This window comes from Perissodus microlepis, chromosome 11, assembly GCF_051167445.1.
Source record: "Perissodus microlepis isolate ML-2025 ecotype Zambia chromosome 11, ASM5116744v1, whole genome shotgun sequence".
In the NCBI taxonomy this organism is placed as follows: Eukaryota; Metazoa; Chordata; class Actinopteri; order Cichliformes; family Cichlidae; genus Perissodus; species Perissodus microlepis.
In genome coordinates, this window is record NC_140471.1 from 17,284,002 (window position 1) to 17,306,989 (window position 22,988).

Consider the following 22,988-nt stretch of genomic DNA (forward strand, 5'->3'; position numbering starts at 1 on the left):
TTGGCAACATTTGTTTTATTAGAATTGCATTTCATAAAGATGAGTCAAACTTTAAACCAGACAAATGGAAATATCCTGCTTACTCACTGCTGAGCTGTTATTACAGACCATGTATGATGCAGACTATAAGGACAAAGGAGGACACTCTTCTGCTATGAAATCCACCTTAAGTGTAAGTTGCCACTATGCTTTGCATCAGTATCGAACCTTTATATGTTCTCCCCTGAGTGAATAAGAATGACAGAGGGATTGGATGAACATTTGTTAGAGAGAATAACCGTTAAAATGAGAAGGGAGAGAGGGAGAGTAAGAGCCATCGGTCACGCTCTGGCAGCAGCACCCACAGCCATGCCAGGGTGCTTTTGCCACCGGTGCTGCTTGTGTGCGCTGAGATAAGCTCAAGCCTTCCTGCCTTGGCGGTATAGGCCGGTCACGTAGAACCAGAAGGCAGCTTAGCCCCACTGCAAATCCAGTGAAGTGTCTTACTTTCACTTCCTCCCACACAGCCTCGTTCTCTGCCTTTTTCAGGGTTTCAAGTTTTCTCTCTCCTCAGCATCTCCCAACTCTTGTTTGACACTGCATGTTCACTATAGAGATCGGTGTTTATCCTTCCTAGGAACCACTGAATTAGCAGAAACATGGAAGAGGTGGAAAGATGTGAGTCATGCAGATGTTTGGTGTGGAACTACAGCTGGCATATTCAGAGTTTTCAGGTTTGAGACTGTTGGCTGGGTAAAAGAAGTCATTTAAATAAACAGGAGATGAATTCTTATTTTTTTAGCCATGTTCAATATGAAGATCTCTTAAAAGGCTAGCCATTTCACACCAAGTAGTGTAAAGCTAGATATACAGGTGAAGACAAAATTCTACCACCTATGAAACTGAAAGTTTCTCTCAAAATTTTGTGCGCAGTCAGGGGTTAAAATGGGATTCAGCAGGTGAGGGAATCCTAAAATCAGTTGTAGTGGCTCAGATGAATTAAATAACACAGTTGGTCTTCCTCAGTTTGTTTCACAATATGAAAAAGCATAATGTCACATGTACAGACCCAATATCTGATTTACAAACACGAGGACTTACATGTAAGCTTTACATATCCAGTTTATGGAATACCACTGAGAGAGTCCTTACCTTTAAATCTAACCTCTCTTCTTCCTCTCATGTCCTGTCTTCCTTACTTTTCTCCATCTCTGAGTGAAGTTGGCTCTATGTCTTTTCTCCTCCTGTGAAATACAGCAACTGGACTTTTAGCTAGCAACACACTGTGTGACAAACTGCACACAAACAGTTTGTGTGTTTGCTGAGGGTTGTTAAGCTGATAGAAACGTTGCATTTGAAATTACCTGCCACATAAAAAGTATTGCTCCCTTTATGCTCACTCGTCTTGTTCTAGCGAGATGCTGAAGTATGCGACCGGAGCTTATGGACACTTGCAATCATTCCTGTGCTCTGCCAAAAAGTAAAAACACCAGCCCACTTTAACTTCTGACTTTGGCACATGGTTTTGCATCTTTCATATCTTTTTGTGCGACGCAAACAGGATTGCCTCTTATGCTTTAATGCTCAGGCTCGAATTGGTTCGATGTTTGATGGCCTGCAGTGAAACCTAAAGTAACAACCCAGTTTTGAAAATGTAAGAAGTAGAAAGTACCGATATTTATTTAAAAATGTCAGGACTAAATGTAAAAAGTTGTCAGACAATAAATACTCAAGTAAAGTCCAGATACCTGAAATTTCTATTTAAGTACAGTAACAAGGTATTTGTACTTCATTATTTACCACCTCTGACAATAATAGAGTTATTAAACAAAAAAAACCCCAAAATGACCAAGACCAGTATTATTAGCTGGAAAAAAAACTGAAAATTTCTTAACCATAGCACAAACCGCTGCTGTGCAATGATGTGCTTTAACTCTGTAACACTCAAAGCTTGTAAAATCAAGTTAAAACTTGTGATTTTCTTCCAATTTACACCCAGTATTAAAACCTCAAGAGTTTGACCTGTCAGAAACTACTAAAAACTAAAGAAGTTAGCTTAGACATGAGAAAAAGACTTGTGGATGCTCACAAAGTAGAAGGTGGATATATAAAGTTGTCACAGTTTTTCCAAATGTCAAGAACTGGAGTGAGATGTATCATCAAAAAATTCAAAGAGAGCCACACAGTACAGAACAGGCCTGGCAGAAGTAGGAAGTCTTCAAAGACTGTAAAGCAAACTAGTGAGAGATGTGTCTGAAGATCCCAGAACAACTGCCAAGATATAAATACAATATAAGTCAAGAGTCAATAAGAGTCGACAGTCGTGACTTGGCTGACTGTGAGCCTGCAGACTGAAGTATGCTAAGAACAACCTGGAGAAAGACTATCCATACTAGAATCGCGTCCTTTGGTCAGATGAGACAAAACTAGAACTTTGGCCAGAGAGAGCTAATGTTAGAAGAAAGAAGGGAGAGGTGTACCACCCAAAGAACACCCTCCCGACAGTGAAACAAGGAGGTGGCAGTATCTTGCTGTGGGTATGCTTCAGTGCATCTGGAACTGGGAATTTTAATTTCAATTCCTTCAAGTTGGAAGGAATAATATGTGAAGATTTTGAAAGAAAACCTCAAGTAGTCAACAGCAAAACTGGATCCCTAAAACATGCGTTGTTCCTTGAGAAGAACTACCTCTAACTCTGACTTTAATACCACTGAAAATCTGTGGAATGAACTGAAGACTAAGAACAAGCCAGAAGACCGTCGAATCTGGAAGAGACTGAGAGATTCGCCAAAGAAGAATCGGCTGGGATTGCTCAGGAAACTACAACAAACGACTGCAGGCACAACTGACTATTAGTATCAGGTGGGGTAATAATTCTGTCCTCATCTGCATTGTCTTCAGAGATTGGTTATGTGCAGTGTAATCCAAAGGTTATAACAAGATTTAAAGAGATTTGCAACTTTATGTGATGCAGAGTTGGCGATTGGTCGTGTTTTAACCCAGTTTTAAACTACAAACTCAAAAACTACAAACCTTGCTTAGTTAGCTTAGAATATTTTCATGTTCAAACAGATATGTTTAGATATTCTATATTCAGTGTTATAATAGAGTTTATTATCAAAGCCATTGTTAAAAGCAGAGCTCTGTGCAGGTAACTGAAAGTTTAATTCCTATTCACAGCTATGCAGCCACATGAACAAGGCACTTCACACACACACACACACACACACACACACACACACACACACACACACACACACACACACACACACACACACACAGCAGTCTTTGCACACACACTAGGGGTTAAGGCAGTTTGGGTAATATTGTACAAGAACTTTGACAGTTAATCCTGTGAAAGCAGCTGTGCCTACAGGGTAGCACAGTCTACACTGCATGTTGATAAGAAAAGCCTCACAACAGCATGCCCAAAGGGCTGCATTTATACTGAGCAGCACCAGAAGCAGTCAAATCACACTGTTCTTGCAAACCTTAATTGGGATATCTGATACTTGTGGATGGGCTTGTTTTCTGTCTGTAAACAACAAAGCAGTGATTAGTTTTATTCAGGTACTGCTTGTGATAGCACCTGCAGTGTTTTTAGTTTGATGTAGACGTATCACGATGTGCGTCCATGCACCTTGAGGCCGTGCACAAGAAGTGTTTACATGCATGTACATACCTGATTTGATATATCCGCACTGCAATATGAGAGAGGTGGACAGACACATGCACCTCAGACCCGCACAGACACCCAGGAGGCCTCAGGAACCATTTTCACAAAGGTTAATAGTATGCTTTAGTCATCCCCAGACAGCAATGGAGCCGCTTTGACGTTAACTTGGTTACAGGGAGGGAATGTCACCTCTGTTTTACCAGGTTTTGACTTTTTACTTGTGCTTATTATTCTCGGAGCGCTCTCCACGTTCTTATCCAGACCAGACTAGCTGCTCTGCGGAATTAATCACATCCCATTGGTGCCCTCTAAACTTCCTCTTTGTATCATGATTGCAAACAATAGGAGTTAAAAGGTGACCTGAATGCAAATGACATTTTCTGTATTGAAACGGTTGGTCGTATTGCAAAGCCAGACAAAGCGGCTCACAACCAAATTTATGCAGGCATTGAACATCTCTGGTTCCATCAATATTACACTAATTAGGCTGCATCCAGAGTGAATTAAGGTGAACATCCATTTAGCCAAACGCCATGTTTATAGAAAAGGAGGTATTGTTACACCTGTAGTTTAAAGAGGAGTTGCAGCTGCTGCTGCATGCAAATGCTATGAAACCTGTTTGCTGTGGACAGACTTGTGTATGCAGGACAGACATGCAACTAAGAGGATAAGAGGTTCACTTATCCTTAGACTGTCTCAATGTTACACGGATCACAATGATGTTAGCCCTGTCGCAAATGGCCTTTAATATATTTGTCTGACATTTGTCATTCCTGAATGTCCCCAGAGATGACGCGTGCACTCCCTAAATCAGTTCTGTGCACCTTTTGTGCCCTTAGTTTTTCATAAGGAAATGATATGAGATTAACTTCAAACAGACCTTCACATTCCCCTGTTTCAAGGACACTTAATGTAGATTTGTATCCACAGCATAGTAGGCTGTCATATGTATGACTCAACACTGTGTGGATCTAAATCGCTGCACTGAATCACATCTTGGCCAGCAGCAAAAGCCACAGAGATTTGTAGCCACCAAGGCCGCTGTTAGGTTTTTTTCCCCCCCTTCTCCTTTTTTTTCCCACTTTGACAGAAACAAAAACATTAATGTTTTCTTCTGGAGTGAAAGAAAGCAGTGCAAGGAAAAGAGGCTGAATTTACTGCAGCACCACTGTAAAAGATCTATGGGTCGGATTTATTGGCCTGCCGGTGTAATTACGTTGACCGGGGAGTCTCTCGGTGGCCCTCTTCTCGTTGGGCTCAATTTATAAATGCCACAGAGGCAGTAATCCCACTGTTTCCCCACTTAGTTTGGAAAGGGCTGTAGCCATCCTCTGGCTAGGATTGATTACATATAGCTCAAATGAAGAGTAAGCAGTTTTCCACTGTCGAACGCCAAGACCGGCCCCAGCTATTGATTCATTTTACAGCGGAGGGAAAATAAGATCTGCCACTTCGCATAACGGTTGATATTTGTTTCTCTTTGCTCGTGAATTTATGGGCTCCCGTTGTTTAAGAACGGCTCTATTTCCCCAGTATCTAATGTACATACTAAAAACAGAAGAAACCCTGCTTATGCGACGGCAGGCGCTGTAAAGCATTATTACTCAGTGCCTCTAAGGAGTCGATAAATCTCACAGTTATGGATGATATTTATGGAAAAAGTAACCGAATTTACAGCAGCACTGGAATCGGATTGCTCGTACGAAACACTACAAGTTGTGTTAATGTGGATCCTTAATGATATACAACTGTTTGATCTGTGTCTTGCATTGTTCATTGCTAATCTTTTTCAGACATTTTCTAATTTTGATGCGGCTGAAAATGGTTATTATTATCATCATCAGTGATAATAATAATAATAATGATACAACTTTGCTGTCATCCCAATTGTTTTGTTTTTAGACATTATTCATGCAATAAGCACTCAGCAGAATAATGTTCATTGTTACTGCCAGACTCCACCTTTCCTACACTGAAATCAGATGTTGTGCTAACTTATTAGGGGATTTACGTGAAGTACAGTGGTAGTAAATCTGGTTGTACTCATTTTAAATTGGTATTGTTGAATTCTACTGCACTGTTTACGCTTTACTATCCAGTTTCATATATTGTCATAACTTTCCAATCAGCTCGAATGTCGTGTTTGATTGGAGGAATTCCAGGGTTACAATGTTATTATGGCAAAAACATATCAAATGGATAATGAATATTTGCTAATGTTTGGTGAAGTACAAGACGAGAAGTATTTTTTTTCCATATTTTTATGGCTGTGTTACTTCAGAGTGAGCAATCACTTTAATTTTTGTAGCATCCATTGTACTTGTGGCTTTTATCCCATCAGTGGATATAATGACAAGAGATGGGAAAATTTGGCTGAGCAATCAACGGCTAGAATCGCGACTCATCCACATCCACCTTGAGCTCTTCTTCCTGGCCTGATTAGAATGTGGAATACTTTATATTATAAATGCTTCTGGGGCCATGTTTGCCATGTACTGGTTTATTCAAGAGGAAGAATAGCTGGGGGACAGGATTTAGTCGGCCAGCATAGTGCGCTGCCTTTTCGCCACACGGGTCATTGCTCTGGACATTTGCTGGATGGCAGGGTTCTGGAAAACTGCCACAAAGACGTGAAGCAGCAGAAGTCACATCAAGTTTGAGCTCTACAAGTATTGGTACAGCAGGGGAAAAACACACAGCCATCAAAGGACAAAGCTGTTATGAAAATGGGCTTTAAAATTGCTCTTCTTGGTTTTGATTCAGTTGAATTCCTATCAGTTATTTAGGAGAAGTGAGTTGTCTTTGGTTTCGCTACTGACTTATCTAAAATCTATTTTTGCCTTTGCAATTTATTTTGCTTTGTAATGCATTTTGTAACTACCCCAAAATATGATTGTATGATGAAGACAAAACAATAAAACCACAGTGGATGCTTAGTCAATGCTGAATGCCTCGGTGCTTAGGTGCAATATCGGTCTTTAGACACAACAAAGCAGTGTAAAGTAAAATAAAGTAAAATTTACCCAGAGCTATGTGTTGCAAAGCTGTGATATTATATGTCCAAGCAAACAAATGGAGCATAGACACAGCTGGTCAGCTCAGGTCTCACGTAAAGAAATGACCTTTTCTCACAGTGTTGCCCTACAGAGGTCCGGCTCCAGCTCACACATCTTTAGCCACGGTTCACCAACAGCATTCTTTATGTTGGTGTTTGTCACATCTAGACTTTTACAAAAAAAAGTCAATGGTCTCTTCAAAAAAGGGAAATAGTTATGCATCTTGTTTAAAAGTTCCTCTCTTGGTGGTCACCGTGCTACTTTCTAAGGGATTTTTTTACTTTACAGCTGTAGCTGTTTACAGTGCCACGCACTACACATTTTGTAGGAAGCATGAAGTTTGTGCCACTGGGCTACATCCATTTATCAGAGAAATGTTTGATTTGTGCAAACAATATGCATCAAATTCTAGATCCACAGTCTGGTTGTTGTAAGCTAAAGTTGCTATCTTTGTCTTTATAAGGAGGGAAAAAACTAGCATAGCTTTGTTCAAAGAAATCAACCAACGTTTTCTAAAGCTAAGTAAAATGGTTCATTCTGCTCATTTAAGCAGGACATCAATTAAAAAGATCTTTAAGGAGAGTAACTTACCTTTTAAAAGATCTCAGCAGTCTTTAGACTAAGCTAAGCTAACACATCCTAGCTTTAGCGCCATCCAGGTCGACCTTTTAGCTCTGAGCGAGAAATCGAATTAATTTATTTTCCAAAATGTTCCAAAACATTTCCAACTCAATTTCTTTCTCATTTCATTTTTACCCCTGCAGTTTTTATTCTCACACTCAACCTCTTTGTGTCTCTTTAAAAGGCTATTCAACTTTACTCTTTAAATGAAAGAAAATCTTTGAATGAAAAAAAGACATCTTGAAAAAGGCACAATCTTATCAAAGTCAGATTATCATCACCTTTTTCAGTGAGAGACAGTAAGAAAAGCCTTTCAGACAATTTTTGATTCGTTCTGTAGGGTATTTATTTTTAAAAGATTAACAGATTTATATCTACGTGAAATTAACATTCACTTAGCTACATCATAAGCTGCGTATCGATAGACTGACACCATATTTAACTTAAATGTGTTTCATTAACCGAGCCGGAGTGATTCATTAACGAGTTCCTCCCTGCGCAGTTAATTACGTCGTCACTGGGTCCTAATTCACTCATGTAACTACTGTGGACTCATCCAAAAGGTTGCATCCATTTAACCACGCTAACATCTCGCACCTCGAGTGATGCAATATGCCCCCGGCTCGTAACTTCCCCAACAAATTATCCATGTACTGCATCTCCTGGGGGGCAGAGATTCATTATCCAATTTAGCGTACTCGTGGAGCAAGTGATATCAGGTGATAGATGAAAAGAGCCTGGGATGACGACAGTTTTACAGCAGACGGAGAGAGCGCGCAGAGGCTCTTAGCATCTTTGTCGGATTTAAGATGTCCATTTGGCTCTTAATTCCCCCCACACCGCCCCCCATCCCACAGCACTTTGCTGTATCTCGTCACAGAGTCTAATGCCCGTCCGGGGTGAAGAGGCTTATGTAGAGGATTCTTTGTGCTTTTGTGCTTTGGCTGAAAGCTGAATGATTCATGTTAGGCTAATGATGAAATTTATGACTGCGTCTGCGTTTAAAAGAAAGCAATTAACTCCTGAAGAGTTCAGCTTGGATAATAAAGTGGGCGCAGACATAACAGAGCATTTGTTTTGTTTATGTGCCTCGGTGTTGTAGCACCGCTTTTCTGCCTCCCTGTCAGGTTTATTGTGGACTCAACCTTCAGTGCAAGGCTGGGCTTTATTATTTTAATAAATTGCCTTGTATGAAGAGAGCAGTGGTGCATGTCTGATGCATGTCCCTTCCCTTCCTTCCTCGCCCCCTCCTTCTTTCTCATCCACTATCATCCTGCTTCTCCCTTTCGTCTTCCCTCGTTCTCTCTTCCTCTGCGCCTGTAATTAAGCATCTTCTGGTGGCTGTCAGGTAATTATAAACAGAATTTTGCCAGGCAGTAAAATGAAAAGCATCCACACAGATGGAAGAGAGAGGCAAGCGGTTGGTGCTTCGCACCGAGCCAGCAGTCATCATTCGCCGGGGGCCCACCCAGCCTCTCGTGGCGGCTTCAGACAGGGCGAACGCCCACAGAGGATAGATGACCAAGAGTAGAGGGGGTGGAAGTGGCGGAGAAAGATAGCCCGCTCTGACGGCACCACCCATCGATCACCACTAGCCACCTTGTAGAACTGTCCGGAGAGAGAAAAAAGGCAATAACAGGGGGGTGAATTGATGTGGCGGCAGGTCAGTGTCAGGCTGGGTGCTACAACAACAACCTTAACCATCACCTTCTTGTTTCCTGTCTTTGCTAAAGGCATTAAGCTAAAACACAGAGGCTTATTTCAGCACTCTGACATCATGTATCAACCTGACTGTGGAGCCTTTATTCATCCAGTCTCATTTATTCCTGTATCTGTTTCTCTCTGTGTACATAAGACTCTTAGAGGCAACTAAAGATCCACTTTTTGGATGATATATTTGGATCCCGTGCTCACAAATCCGCATTATAGTGAGGAGAAACTGTTAGCAAAGGTCTTCTGAATGAGTTCAATATAAAACCAAATGTATAAAAGAGCACAACTGACTGTGACAAGCAGCTTATCTTCTAAAATAGAACACCTCTTTTAAAGGTTCAGTTTTCCCTCATGGCAGCAGGGTTGTAGTTTATGTGTTGTATCAAAGTTTAGCTCTAACCTTGAAGCATGACATTGACCTTGCCTTTTTGATATAAGCTGGCATGAGATTTGAGATTGGTTATCTCTGCTCCAACTCGCAAGGCTGTAGTCCAGCGGAGAGCTTGATGATTTGCTATTTGATGGCCAGTTTAAAAAAAAAAAACAAAAAAAAAAACTCCAAACACTGACTGAAAGTAATCATTGAACTACTTACATGTGATCCCTTCTCATTTCTGTCATTGTCTTTGCTAATAAGAAGGCACAGATCTAATCTTTACACTAAGCTGGGCTATTGGTCTCTTGGCTTCAGCTCGACAAACTTGAGTGTGGTGTCGATCCGGTCAGTTTGGTCAGAGAAGAATTTACATATTCTAATAAAAACATGTACAGACTTAGAGCTTCTTGGATGAAAGGTGAAACGTCTTCAAGGAAACTTCAAGAAGTTACGTTTCCTTGAAGATGTCACCCTGCACGACATGTGTTAAAGTTTCCTACGATAACCTAGATGACTGAGAACCTTTACGGACATGTACAGACACGGTGTTTACAGCTCTGTCACACTCTGCAGCGTCGCACTCCAGCATCCAAACCACACCCCAGCACCACAAACATAATCCTTCTATTTCTGCACTTAAAAACAGCGCTGCTGCACATTCATGGAAAGAATCTGATCAGTGGTCTGCTTGTGGCTTATTTAGCAAGTCACAAATACACAACAGTGATACAAGAGGATAAAGCAGCATTCGCTTAAGTGAGGTCCTGGCTTGTGTCCAGTCCTCAATGCATGAGCTTGAAGTGTGCTTTCTCTATGCTATCCACCCCACAATCATCATGTCTGGTTTCAAAACACCATGATGCCGATGCACAAAATCCTCAGCTCGGGACTTCAAAGCAGGTCTTCACAAATCAGTGAATGACGTCACTCAGGCTGTGCGCATCTCTCTTATGCAGTCTATGGTTAAATGCATGGTTACTCATTGCTGCTTGCATCCCACTGATAAGAGTTTCACACATGATTTAAATATCAATGCTAGATTATGACTCATGGGCCAAATAGCCTTGCACAAATGTTTGTATAGTCACATGTAAGCAGCAAGATGGAAGGTGCTCCGCAGCGTTCGTGCAAAATCAAGGCAAACGTTTGAGTGACAGCAGTCAGACTTATATAATCACTGCTCTGAGTAATTAAAAGGCGCATTTCTCCAGATGATCCGGTGACTCAGCCTGGCATTGTTCTGGCTTTAACAGGCACCACACAACATTCGATTCATGTTTCCCTCTCATGAATATTTGGCTCCTGCTGTCAATGTGAAAAACATGTTCATCTGTTGTAGTACTGACAAGCTTTTGAGAGGCAAAGCTTTACTTCCCTAGTGAAGCAGCCCGAGAGAAAGCGGCATTTTCTGACAAGAGCTGTTAAACACCTGTGATTGCTACCATTGTCTGTATGCCTCCGCTTGATTCCTCCTGGCAGCAAACCGTCTTTATTGGTCGTCATCTTGTAAGAGCTGCGGGATAATAGAGCATAACGCTCATGAAACACAGGACAATGTGTGCTGTACATTCTGTGCATACACTCCAGCTCTGTTAGTTGCTTCTGGAAATGCCACGTGAGATGCGTTCACTACAAGCAACCAGTGCCGTACACGGAAAGGCTCGTTTGTGTTTGCCAGCAGGTGCATTTGTGTCACAGGAGTGAACTCTGCGCTGTGTTTTTCTAGTGATTTCCACTGCAAACGAAAAAAAAAAAAGCCTGGAAGAAAGGGCAGACTGTGTGAGAAATGGGCGTACAGTGAGCGTGTGCACATGCTAACACAGGCTTTACAGTGCATGCACATGCTCAGCGTGTTGCTTCAGCTCAGACTGCTTATGCAACATTACTTGTGACTTCTGTTCATTGATAACAGGGAAATTGGCAGCAGCTCCCCGGTGGCCTGCGTGTTTCTTCGTAATGAAAGCGTCCCTGTTCTCAGGATTAGGTGCCAACCAACCTGGCTCTGAATGGGAAACTGCTGAGATTAACACCCAGATGATGACAAAGGCTCACGCACAGGACCCTCTCAGGGCCTTTGCTGACAGCAGCTGACATCAACTGGGTTTTTTTTTTAATGCAGGTACTTGAACATCAAGATTTCTCCATTAAACAAAATGGTTCTCAAATGCTGCTCTGATCCAGATAGAAATTAATAAGAAAGGTTATGATATAGCTTTTGCGTGCCTTGTAAACACGCAACCAAATTAGAACGTGTCCCTTTAGGATATTGTAAATATACCCAATATAATGGTCTGTACGTCCCACAGAAACGGGATAATTTGCAAAAATTCAGAAGGACATAACAGCGTAATAAATGTCAGTTAGCTAATTTGCTCCAGGGTCTCTTTAATCACTTCTAAAATACACGAAATACACACATCAAACATGCAGGCTTAAGGAGAACAAAGTAACTCATATAATTTCCATGCAATGATGCTCATGTAGTCAGATGAGCACAGAGGGAATTCTTTCATTTTTCCCTCTTTGGTCACATTTACGGCTTAATTAGAGAGTGGAGGAGTTCTCTGAGAAAATAGGTCTTTAAAACTAGATTGGGTGTTATTGTTTGCCGTGCACGACTGCTCGGTATATCTCTAATCCTATGGGGTTACAGCGCAGAGAGGATGGCTCCCTCTGAGAATGTTATGGATGATTTGATGACCGCTCTGGGCAGCTGTACAGCAACACAGTACATCACGCAGCTACGAGGCCCCGCAGTGGGGTGGGGTTTGTTGGGGTGGCGCTGGGCCAGTGTAAACACATTGCTCAAGTGCCAAGTGTACCAGCAGGGCGCTACACAAGGTCAGAGAGGAAAAAAGTGGGACAGGTGCTCATGATTCAAAGTCAAATATTCAAATATCTGCTGTCGAAGTTGTTTGTGTGCTATATTCTTTTCATTTGTGAAGTAAAAAAACACTAGTTTGAACAGTCCCCCTGCTTCAGGCTCACATATGTTTAGACTGGATCTGTCACAGAACACCTCTTCTCCCACGTGACTGCAGGGCAGCTGAAACGCAGCGCGATAAGGTGCCAATCATTTGTAATAGCTGATTAAGTTGTTAATTAAAGAAAATTTCGAGCATTCGGGCTTTCCGGCTTATAAGCGTGTCTCTGATTTATTTTTCTTGTAAATTAAACATCCTAGGAACAGGAATTGGGGGCATTTAGGGGACATTTTTCAGCTTTATTACCGACTAAATGAGTAATTGGCCAGTCATTAAATCAAATGACATATTAATAGACAGTGAAAACGGGCATTTAGTTGCAGCCCTGCTTGTTTGAACAGAACCACAAAGGCAGATGATGTCAAAGATGATGAGAAAAAAGTCATTTTTTCTCAAAATAAAAAAATCTCATATATTCAAAACTGCATTCTTTCTGATGCACTCTATTGTAATACCCACGCTACTTAAGGCAACCAGCAGATGGAGCACTTTCAGTATTGAAAATGGCTGGCACTCTCAAACCTCACTGCTTCAATGCACTCAGATATAACAGATGCTTTAACCTCAGCTGGCCTTTCACACATACTGGGAATGAGACACGGGTGCTTTTCCTGTCTGATTATCCTCGAAAAGAAAAATTCTCCCCCCTCCCCATCTTTAACGTTTCTCATGTGAATGTGTTGCTGGATCATTACAGGGCCTGTCTTTACATTCTTTACTTACCAGAGCAGCTCTGCCCCCCTGGGATAAATAATGAATCACAGGTTCTCCAGCTCACAACCTGAGGCTGCTTCCCAATCATCACACCCTGTTCTGGTCTGCCGGCTTTTCACTTTTCCATGTTCATTTGCGCACAGCAAATGCCATCTCTGCCTATCCATCAGTGGACGAGCAGACGCGTATATGTCGCAGCTCTCAGAGTTCTCACTTTGGACCCTTGAGTCACTTACAGTATGGGCACGGAGGTATACTTTGCCTCCGGATGTGAGAGTCTCAATTTATTAGAATGTTATTAAGGTGGGAGTCAGATGGATGTCAGTCTCCAGGGTGCCATAAAGCCCCACACTTGATGGCAATCAAATCTCCTAGCAACGATGTGGAAATCGGTGTGGGCTGTGCTGAGCTTCAATTTTTTTTTCCCTTTTTATTTTTTTATTTGTAAAGATTTTTTTCAAGTTCAGGTTTCATGAATGACTTTTTAAAAGTCTGCGTTCAATCAGCACTGAATCTGTAACTTGTGATTCATTGCAAATGAACTTCAGCATTAAAAAAATATTTGCAAACCTAAAGAATGTGACCTGAAGTAACAAGATGTGAACCCTGCCTGTAAAGTAAAAGCTGCATTCAAATGCTTATCTGTGGATAAAACTGTATTTTAAGCTTTGTTTGACCGATAGCCATACACTCATCTATGAGCATGTAATATGTGGTTTATAACACAGTGTAGCTGTAAACACATTTAAATACTTATGTGTTTATCTTCTTGCATCTTCTAGCTTACAAACCTATTAATCATTATTCTGGATAAAAATAAAAAAAACCTTAAAGTGCTACCATATTCTACACAGTTTGTAAGCAATAGGAACACAATACTACAACTAATTCAGACTTTACTAAAGCAAAGTAAAGCGGTTAGCTATGTTATTGAGGAGGCTACATCAAATATAGGAACCTTCTGTGGAATGCAGTTAGTGTAAATGTAGGCCAATAGGGCAGTAGGCTGCACTGGAAGACAGCCTGTTGCGTTCGAGTCCAGTAGGGGCAAAAACAGTGCGCACCCGTTGACGTGTTTCAAATAGTTCCTGTTTTGGAATGTGTAGAGTGGTTGAGGTTCGTTCACACTACGAGTTTGAGTGTCGCTGCTTTGTCAGCATTGTTTTTCTTTTTGCGCGATGAGAGCGGCTATTTAAACACTTTTGAAAACTCTTTTTGTTAGCTAAGCTAGCTAGGTTCTGCAGCCGTACAATAATGGACTACATATTTTCTATCACGGGCAGCGGCGCGAGAGTTGTCAGGGATGCAATCTCTCAGAGACTGTGGCCCGGACCCGTGCAGGACTCGGTCCACCTAGAGCAGCACAACGCTGGGACGACACATGACAGAAGTACCGTCTACTCCAGGACAGGTCAGTCTCACATCAGCTGTGCTCGCTGAGAGTTTTGCTGTGTACGCTCTCAACTTTACAGAGCGAAACAAGCCTGCAGCGCACGCCTCGGAGAGTGCTTCCAAACTCCCTTTGAAAGTCATCGAGTTTAACGTGTACTCGTGCATTTTCTCCCTCCTTTACCCAACACTACACGTGTTGTGTTGCAATAAAGAGGAACTCCAACATTTAGCTTCCGCAACGTTTAACTAGTAAAATCTGACGCGTTGCTATATATTTTTAACTTTTCTTTTTCGAGTTTTGCCAGCCATTTCCGCAGCGATCTATCGCAGCTTTCAGTGCAGTCAAAAGTTACGCGTATTAAATGAAACTGAGCGTTTCCACAAAGATTCATACTCGGATTGACACGTTGCGTAACGACTGCACTTTTTAAGTTCCCAACTGTCAAGCACTTGTTGCTCCCAGCTGACCCAGTCACTTTTAATGGGCCCATTAAACTCGCAACATTGGTCGTGTTGTCCTTGGCAGGGCCTCAAAAACATTACACAAAACAGTACACTTTAACCCAGCTAACGTTGTATGGTCAGCTGGGTTAAAGAGCCATACTGCAGATTTATAAAGAACAGTTTAAGGCAGTGAGTAAAAAAGTGTGACCCTTAAACATTTTTCCACTGATCTATAGCTCAAAGCTAAGATTAATTACTTCTGTGCCAATCGCTGTACATCAGATTTTTTGCAGTACTTTACATTGTGCAATATGCTAAAAAAAGAAGAAAGAAAGAAAAGGGAAAACAAGCTTAAGCTTCATGAGCTTTCATTGTGCAATTGTGGCTCATGCACACATGATTTATAAAAAAAAAAGAAAGCCTCCCAGAGTGTCCAGTCACAGGGCTGTATGCTTCCAGTTGCATCCCTCCAGCTGAGCTCATGTTAATTAATAAGGGATCGGCTAGGTTCATGTCCTCTGTGGTTGCATTCTGCCTGTCCACATTGTTATGAGGATGCAGTGCATGTAACAAGTGAAGCATGTCAAATATTTCAGATCAGCAGGCAGTGCATGCTTTAAAGCATCCAGCCAGTGAGTGAACAAGTATGTCCTCAAGGCGTTTCACATCGGGGGAGTATCTCCATGTTAATGAAGATTGGATTTTTTTCCCCTTCTCCCCTCCTCTTTCTGCTTCGCATCTCACACTTAATTTGTGATGAGACCCATCAGTGCCTCCTCTGACTTTGAATCAAAAGCGCAGAAATGTAGTGCCATTGAAGTGAAAAGCAGAAACGGCTCGGAGCTCTTGTCCCTCCTTCCGCCCAGATATCACACGGAAGGTTGTGCGCTGTTACTTAGAATTAATTGGTCGCTGTGAAAACAAGGAAAGTTGCAGTGTGAGGGCACGCTTCGGTTTTAAATGTACAGGAGGTTTGACGCTCGTGCAGAGTCATCAGGCTCCAGAGCTCGGTGGTGGGCAGGTTAATTGTTCGATCTAATTAGGACAAAGATTAATCAGATGCATGCTCTGCTGCTCTTGAAACGCCACGGATGGCATTCGGGTTCATTAGTAGTCCCCGTGCCTCTCTCCCTGTCTCTCTGGACAGCGGGGGTTGTTTGGGAGAGCAGGCTGCTGCCGCCCCACTAAGATTGAGACTAACTTGACGTGGAGTCAGGTTGTGGAAGTGTGCAGACGATGTTAGAGACGGGTAACTCTACAGTAGAACTTCTACAGGAACTGTGGGTGGGCAGTGTGCTACATTACAGCTCAATAATGGCCCAGTTGGTGCACAACTGGGCCAGTTTACCCTAACCCCTGAGTAACAGACAGCAACCTCACCTATCTGTGCTCCAGCTGCTGTGTGAGGAATGAAACAGCCCTCTGTGAACCTCTATTTCTGGAGCAGAGGCCTCTCTGTGTTAAGTTACACGCGGCTACTCATATTTCATATTTAGTTTAATGATCAAACCTGGTTTGCCAAAGAAAGTCAAAGGCCTTTCCACATTCTCAACCATAATAGCCAAGTCAAACAAGTCAAAGTCAGATCTGTGAATGAAGTCATACTTGAGTTGGTGATGTTCCAGTACTTCCAGTTCCAGGTGCCAAGAGGGGTAATTTCCTCAGGTAGAGTCTGCAGAAATGCACGCTTACTGAAAGCATTCATAAAGGGCTCGAAATGTCAGATTGTCTAGGAGAGAGTCCTCATGCACTTTACGATGTGTCAGTGGGACAGCCCTGAGACCTTAGTGGGTCTTTGTCTCTAAGAGCAGATCCAAAGAGGCTAGAATAAGCCTTGAACTGAGACAAGTGTTGTAAGCTGCCTGTGTATACAACCAGGGGCGTGTGTGATTAGTTAATGACATGATAAAGCAATGCCACCCTATCTCATAAACACTAGAAAGGCTAATCAGTTAACCTAATTATTCATATTTTATTGATATACAGTACAATGTAAGATAACTGTTGGTTGCGAGATGTTACACAGCAAACCGTCGCCATCAGGAGCATCTCTCTGTCTCTCTGTAACAAAGTTGTAAAGAAGCAAGCTGGTAAGTGAAGCTTAAGCTAAGATATCAGAGTCAGAGTAAACTTTCACATATTTACTCGGCTGGGGCAATGTGTAACCACTTTCTGCACAGGCACGTGGACTTTAACCTTTAAGGAACAAAGAAAACTAGTGCAGCATTATGTTTGTATGCAACGTTATTGCACGCACACTTCAACACGCCATGTTTAAATTTGTTTGTTAAATTGCGCTCAATGTTGACTGTGTTTTCTGACTGCCATCAATACTAGAAAATCGTTTATATATATCATATCTTACATTTTTGAAGAAAATACTATGGGATGGTATAGTATGTGTAATATTAGTGTCATCCCAGGTACTTTTTGTGATGTATGCTTTGTACTTTTACTGCCTTTATGTAACAAATTAAAAAGAACCACACTGCATTAGTTTGTTTACAACACGATGTGTGTCATTGATGTTTTATAGCCAGGTTCTTGCCAGTACACTGCGCTAGAGGGAATTTAAAAGTAAACTACTTTCAGAGTTCTCACGCTAGGAAGCCTTCACACGCCCTCCCACTTCACAGTGCAACAGCCTGAAAACCTTGAACTGTGTTTGAACGAGGGAGGTCGGCGGAACTGGGAGGTTTTCCGTCATGAGGAACAAAGAATAAACAATCAGAAGTGTAGCTTTGGTTGCTACACTTGAACCTTTTCAAGACATGTCCCTTTCTGACATAATAAGATGCACTGAGATGAAAAAGACATGCAAAAGCAGTGTAAACACAAAGAAGTGCCACACCTGCAGACGTTGGATCACATGCTACAGCTCAGCATGCTGTTTCAGATCGAGTCCACCAGCGATCCTGTTCAGCTGTAATCGGCGGCATGTGACACTTTCTGGATGTTTTAAGAGTTTGCACTGGTTAAAGTGATACAGTTGTGTGTATGCTTACAATGTACTTTCCCTTCTGTGGTTTGTCTATGTGTAAGTCTACAAAAGAAAAAGGAAAGGAAGTTCAGAGAAGTTGTTCTTCTGTTTTCGTAGACAGATGGGTAAGATAATTATGGCTGAAGACTAATTTGGATCAGATCCCTGAAACTGAGAGCTTTTCTGCAATATATGGTTCCAGATTTCTATTTTAAATAACAAAGTCTCAATTTAATAGGTGCCTGTGAACCGATAAAACAAAAACTGATGCATCATGATGATGCATGTAAAAAGGCAACAATTTAGCCCATAAAATCATAGTTTTCCTGCTTTTTAGGTTTGTTTATGTTCTTGCAAGCCCTTAAACTATAAGGTAGCTTCTGCTGCAGAGTGCATTGTTTGTTGGGAACTGGAACACGTACATACAGCACTGCTGGTAATTCAAACTTGAGCTCGTCTCTGGCTCTGCTGTCACACCGAAGTGGCCACATAAACAGATTGTGCGCCCAGACTGTATATTAATAGCAGATGATTCATCTGTGCCACGGTCCAAGAGCAGGTTTGTCCTCACGACTTTGAACTCTTCAAAGCATCTCCAGGTTCTTTCACTCCCCCCTGGGGTTTTCACTTATTTGTCAGTGTTCACGTTCACCCTTAGGCTGACACCGACTCCACTGCAGTTATCAGGATGATTCAGAAAGTGCAATCTGCTCTCAGTGCTGTAATGACTGATTTTAATCACCTTCATTTCCAAAAACAGTCCTTGAGCAGTTTGTATTAGCAGGTCACTCGCTCTGCATGCTATTATTAGGCACTCCTGGGAACTTTGATGGCTCTGTCAGGGGAACCTTAGTGGCAGGAGTCCCCGAGGGATCGGCCGACCGTGGCACCGAACACCTGCTCTGCACTTGTGTCTAGGGTTTAAACTAATGACCTGTTTCCTGACCCTTAAAGAGTTCTTCGCCCATGCACGTTGCACTACATTTCAGAGTGTAATGACCACTGTCTTTCACCAAAAGAATGACAGAATAATGTCAAATAAAAACCTGCAAAATGAGATCAGTTTACGAATAAATACATATCCAGATGAAAGGTAGAGACACTGGTGAGCACTGATGAGAGAGGAGAGCTGACTGGGCCAGATGATCTTTTTAACAATGTGCTGAAAGGCCTGAAAGGTTTGAAATGAGATGTCAGCGTGCTGAATAACATTATGTGCTGTATTCCTCGGATGGCGGTCTTGAGGTTTCAAGACAGCAGATGTTTGAAAGAGGCCAGATGAAGAGCACAAATGCAGAGTACACTGAGGCTTAAGGGGAGGTAATTACAACCTGTTCTGCGTGACTCAACTGCTTCTTCTGCATCTTCATCACTCCGGCTGAAAAGAGCACCCAGCCTGAGTAAACATGCAAGGAAGTAATTTCTCTACTTCTCCACATCACAAAAACAAAACCGGAGGCTGTTAAAGAGCAGTGATGAGCAGAGTGATGTCGGCTGGAATTTTCATCTTTTCAAAGTCTCATTTCACTTTAGCATTTGCAGACTTTCTATGTGTAGTTTGTCTGAAGCTGCCGGGCTTTGTTTTTTGGTGCCTGTTCGTGGTTCATCACAGTCTTCCCAACACTTTCCCCATCTATAATAAGCCAAGCAGTGGGGAGTCTGTGCAAAGAGCTGTTTAATCTACTGTACAGATGACGCTGTCAATCCCCCTGCTGGATAGTGGGGAACACCTGGTGATGTCACTCCTCATGGTGGAAAAAATTATCTTTACCGAGCTTTAAATTGTATTTACTTTAGAGTGGCATTTATACATGCTGGTTAGTAAAGCATGCGTGTACCAGCCCCCAGATCAGGGTTCTACTTTAAATAATTGAGTAATCATGTTGCCTGCTAATGCACACAGATAATTCCTTTTGAAGATTATCCTAAGTTTCATTAAGATTGCTTGGCTTTTTCAAAAACCTGGTAAAACTGGTCTAAATGTAGTCTGACATGCTTGTTGTGAGAACAGTTAGTGCCTTTCTCTATTGTCCCAGTCAGATGATCTTCCTCTGTCCTCTGGGCTCAGAGCAGAAGCAGGATTTTATTAATGCCCGCTGTACCTAAACTGTTAAAGTCAAGCATTAGGCTAAATTCTGTTTATGCAGATATTTGGTTTCGATCCAGATAGAACTGGAATACAGGGAAAAAGCTGAAGAGCTAAATAATACAGACCAGGCATTAAAGTTGAAATGTTTCACTCATTAATTAAAGAAAATAACTAGATTAAAAGGGCTTTGAAACACATTGTTAGCTTCAGCTGTGCTGTTTTTTTACCAAACAGTCCAATGGAAATATTTGCAGATTCAGTAAGTGCACTGATCAGTGTGCTCTTTATGGCTTCAATCACTATCTGTAAATGTTTAACAAAGCACTCTGACTGTTTGGTTTTTACCCATGGTTTGAAATGATCACATACAGTTTGAGGAAAAGAGAAACTAAGGAAAAAAACCATAGCTATCCTCCTTCTTTACCTCCTCTTCCATCGAGGGTTTCAACATTATAAAGGATAATCATTTGTGCATGAAATAGTTTGTGCTTTGTCTCATCCCTCCTGTGTGATAGTTAGTCATGCAGACAGATTTAAAGAGACGGTGTCTTAATTTTTCCCCAGTGATCTCAGCAGACTTGTCTGGCTTAATGGAAAGTGAGCTGTCTGTGTTGGTGGTGCTGTTTCTGTTACTGGTTGGCTATTACAGACTGTGGTTAAATAGGAGGAGCACTTTACATTACTCACTTAGCTGACTACCTTTATTTAACCGAGTGTTGGAGGATGTTAGATTATTAACTGAGGTATAGCTAACATTACTTCAACCTAAAACTTCTCATCCAGGATTCAAACACTCCTGTGTCACACTTTATATTGTAAGCTAAAGAATGCAGAGAAACCCCAAAAATCAGACGACCTCCTGTGAGCAAGCATCTGGCAGCAGCGGGAAGGAAAAACTCCCTTTCAACAGGAATAAACCTCCAGCAGAACCTGGCTCAGGGAGAGGCGGCCATCTGCAGCGACTGATTGGGAGTGAGACAAAACAAAAAGACACACTGTGGAAGAGAGCCAGAGATTAATAATAACTAATAATTAAATGCAAAGTGGTGTATAAACACATAGCGAGTGAAAAGAGGTGAGTGGAGAAGAAACGCTGTGCATCATAAGAAGCCCCCAGGACCCTGGGCCTATTGCAGTGTCTCACTGTAAGCGTTATCTAAAAGAAGAGCTTTAAGCATAATCTTAAAAGTAGAGAGGATGTCTGTCTCCTGAATCCAAACTGGAAGCTGGTTCCACAGAAGAGGGGCCTGAAAGCTGAAGGCTTTGCCTCCCAATTTGCTTTTAAATACTCAGGAACCACAAGCAAGCCCACAGTCTGAGAGCCAAGTGCTCTATTGGAGTGATACGGTACTATAAGCACTTTAAAATAAGATGGGCCCGATTATTCAAGACCTCGAATGTGAGGGGAAGGATTTTAAATTTGATTCTGGATTTAACAGAGAGCCAATGGAGAGAAGCCAGTGTGCTCTCTCTTTCTTGCCCCTGTCATTACTCTCACTGCAGCATTTTGGATCAACTGAAGGCTTTTTAAGGAGCTTTTAGGACAACTAGTGCCCATTTCAGTGGACGATAACATTAATTTTCTCAGTCAAAAACACTTCTATATAAATATTCCAATACCACAATACCAAATGCACAGTAAATATCCCTGAAAAACATGTAGTCAACGTATAAAGTAATCTCTTTCAGAGAGGTATATGTTGGCAACCATTAGATTACAGGCAGTGATACTTTAAGCTGGGCAGACACTGTGCGATTTTTTTCAGTCGCGTTATTCAGCTCCTGCTCGAACTGCACGATTGACTCGCAGGGGTTAGAAGTTCGTAGGTCACGATGCAGGGTCTCACACTATATGGCCCGATGCTCTGATGCGACCTGAGTGCTCACAATTTGCGTCTATAAAATGAAGGTTATAACAGAAAATCTGTTCCTCTCTGTCTTTCACTCACACACACACACCACCACCATCAACTTTGCTAAATTGCTAATGAAAAACATTGATCAGGCAGCTGTGATTGAGCAGCAATGTAGATCCAACTATTTTCATGGTTTTTGTGGTCGTGATAATTTTGTGATGCCACATCAAAAAGGCTGAGATGAGCTTGCCAAAGTTCTACAAGTTGTGCCTCCATCGCTTGTGTCCAGATCACACGCTGCACTGCTGTGCTGCTCCGTCTTTTCACTTTCATTTCTGTGTTTGCGCATGCGCAGTGTGAGAGGCCGCGGTGACACCCTCACGACGGCCGACGGGACTTCAAACAGGTTTGATTTTCTTACGACCAAACGATTGATGATCAGGAGATGGTCGTGAGGTGTTAATCGCTTCTCGTTACCCCACGTATACTACACGATGCACGACACACGATGAAGGCGAAACTCAGACCGATCAACAAAACGGTTGCATGAAAATGAGCCAAAAATCACACCGTGTATGCCCAGCATTAGAGGAGCCATTCCCAAACCAGACTATTCCTGTTTAAATGTACTTATTGTAAATAACTGCTTGTGGTTCATGTGCAGGTTCGTAAATCCGAACCTTAGTGAAATATTTTTTCCACTTTTGCTTTTATAATGAGAATAATTTGTTGCACTCTAGATACGTTCTTGTTTATGTTGAACACAAAATAAATAAATTAGGGAATAAGCTGGTTTCATGACTTCTTGTCCACCTATTACCACTTTTAGAAAGAATTGTATAGGGTTGCTGGATGTATGATACTGTTATACAGCAGTCCAACACTGAGTGTGCAAGTGTTGCTGTATTTTCCCTTACAACTCCTATTTTGTACTCTTTGCATTTGGCCTGATTTAAACCTAGAACAAGTCCGTTTGCTTTTAAGAACAAGTCCATTTGCTTTTGGCTCAATAAGAAGATCTGATAATGCACAGTTTGTGTTTCTCATCGCTGAGCTCATCACTTCTCCTGCTATTGATCGGTGCTGTAACCTCTGAGGTTAGTGTTGC

The 22,988-nt window shown here is 41.8% G+C and overlaps 1 protein-coding gene across 3 annotated transcripts in view; it reads left to right on the forward strand.

Moving 5' to 3' along the window:
• Positions 1-22,988, forward strand: part of oxr1a (oxidation resistance 1a) — a 167,429-nt gene that overhangs the window by 86,827 nt on the left and 57,614 nt on the right. The window contains exon 1 of one of the 3 annotated variants that reach the window (XM_084942750.1): positions 14,232-14,530. The exons of the other annotated variants lie outside the window; for them this stretch is intronic. Coding sequence (XP_084798876.1) covers positions 14,374-14,530 — 157 coding nt within the window. The 5' untranslated portion in view covers positions 14,232-14,373. Of the gene's footprint in view, positions 1-14,231; positions 14,531-22,988 lie in introns of those variants that run through there. 3 annotated transcript variants of the gene reach the window in all.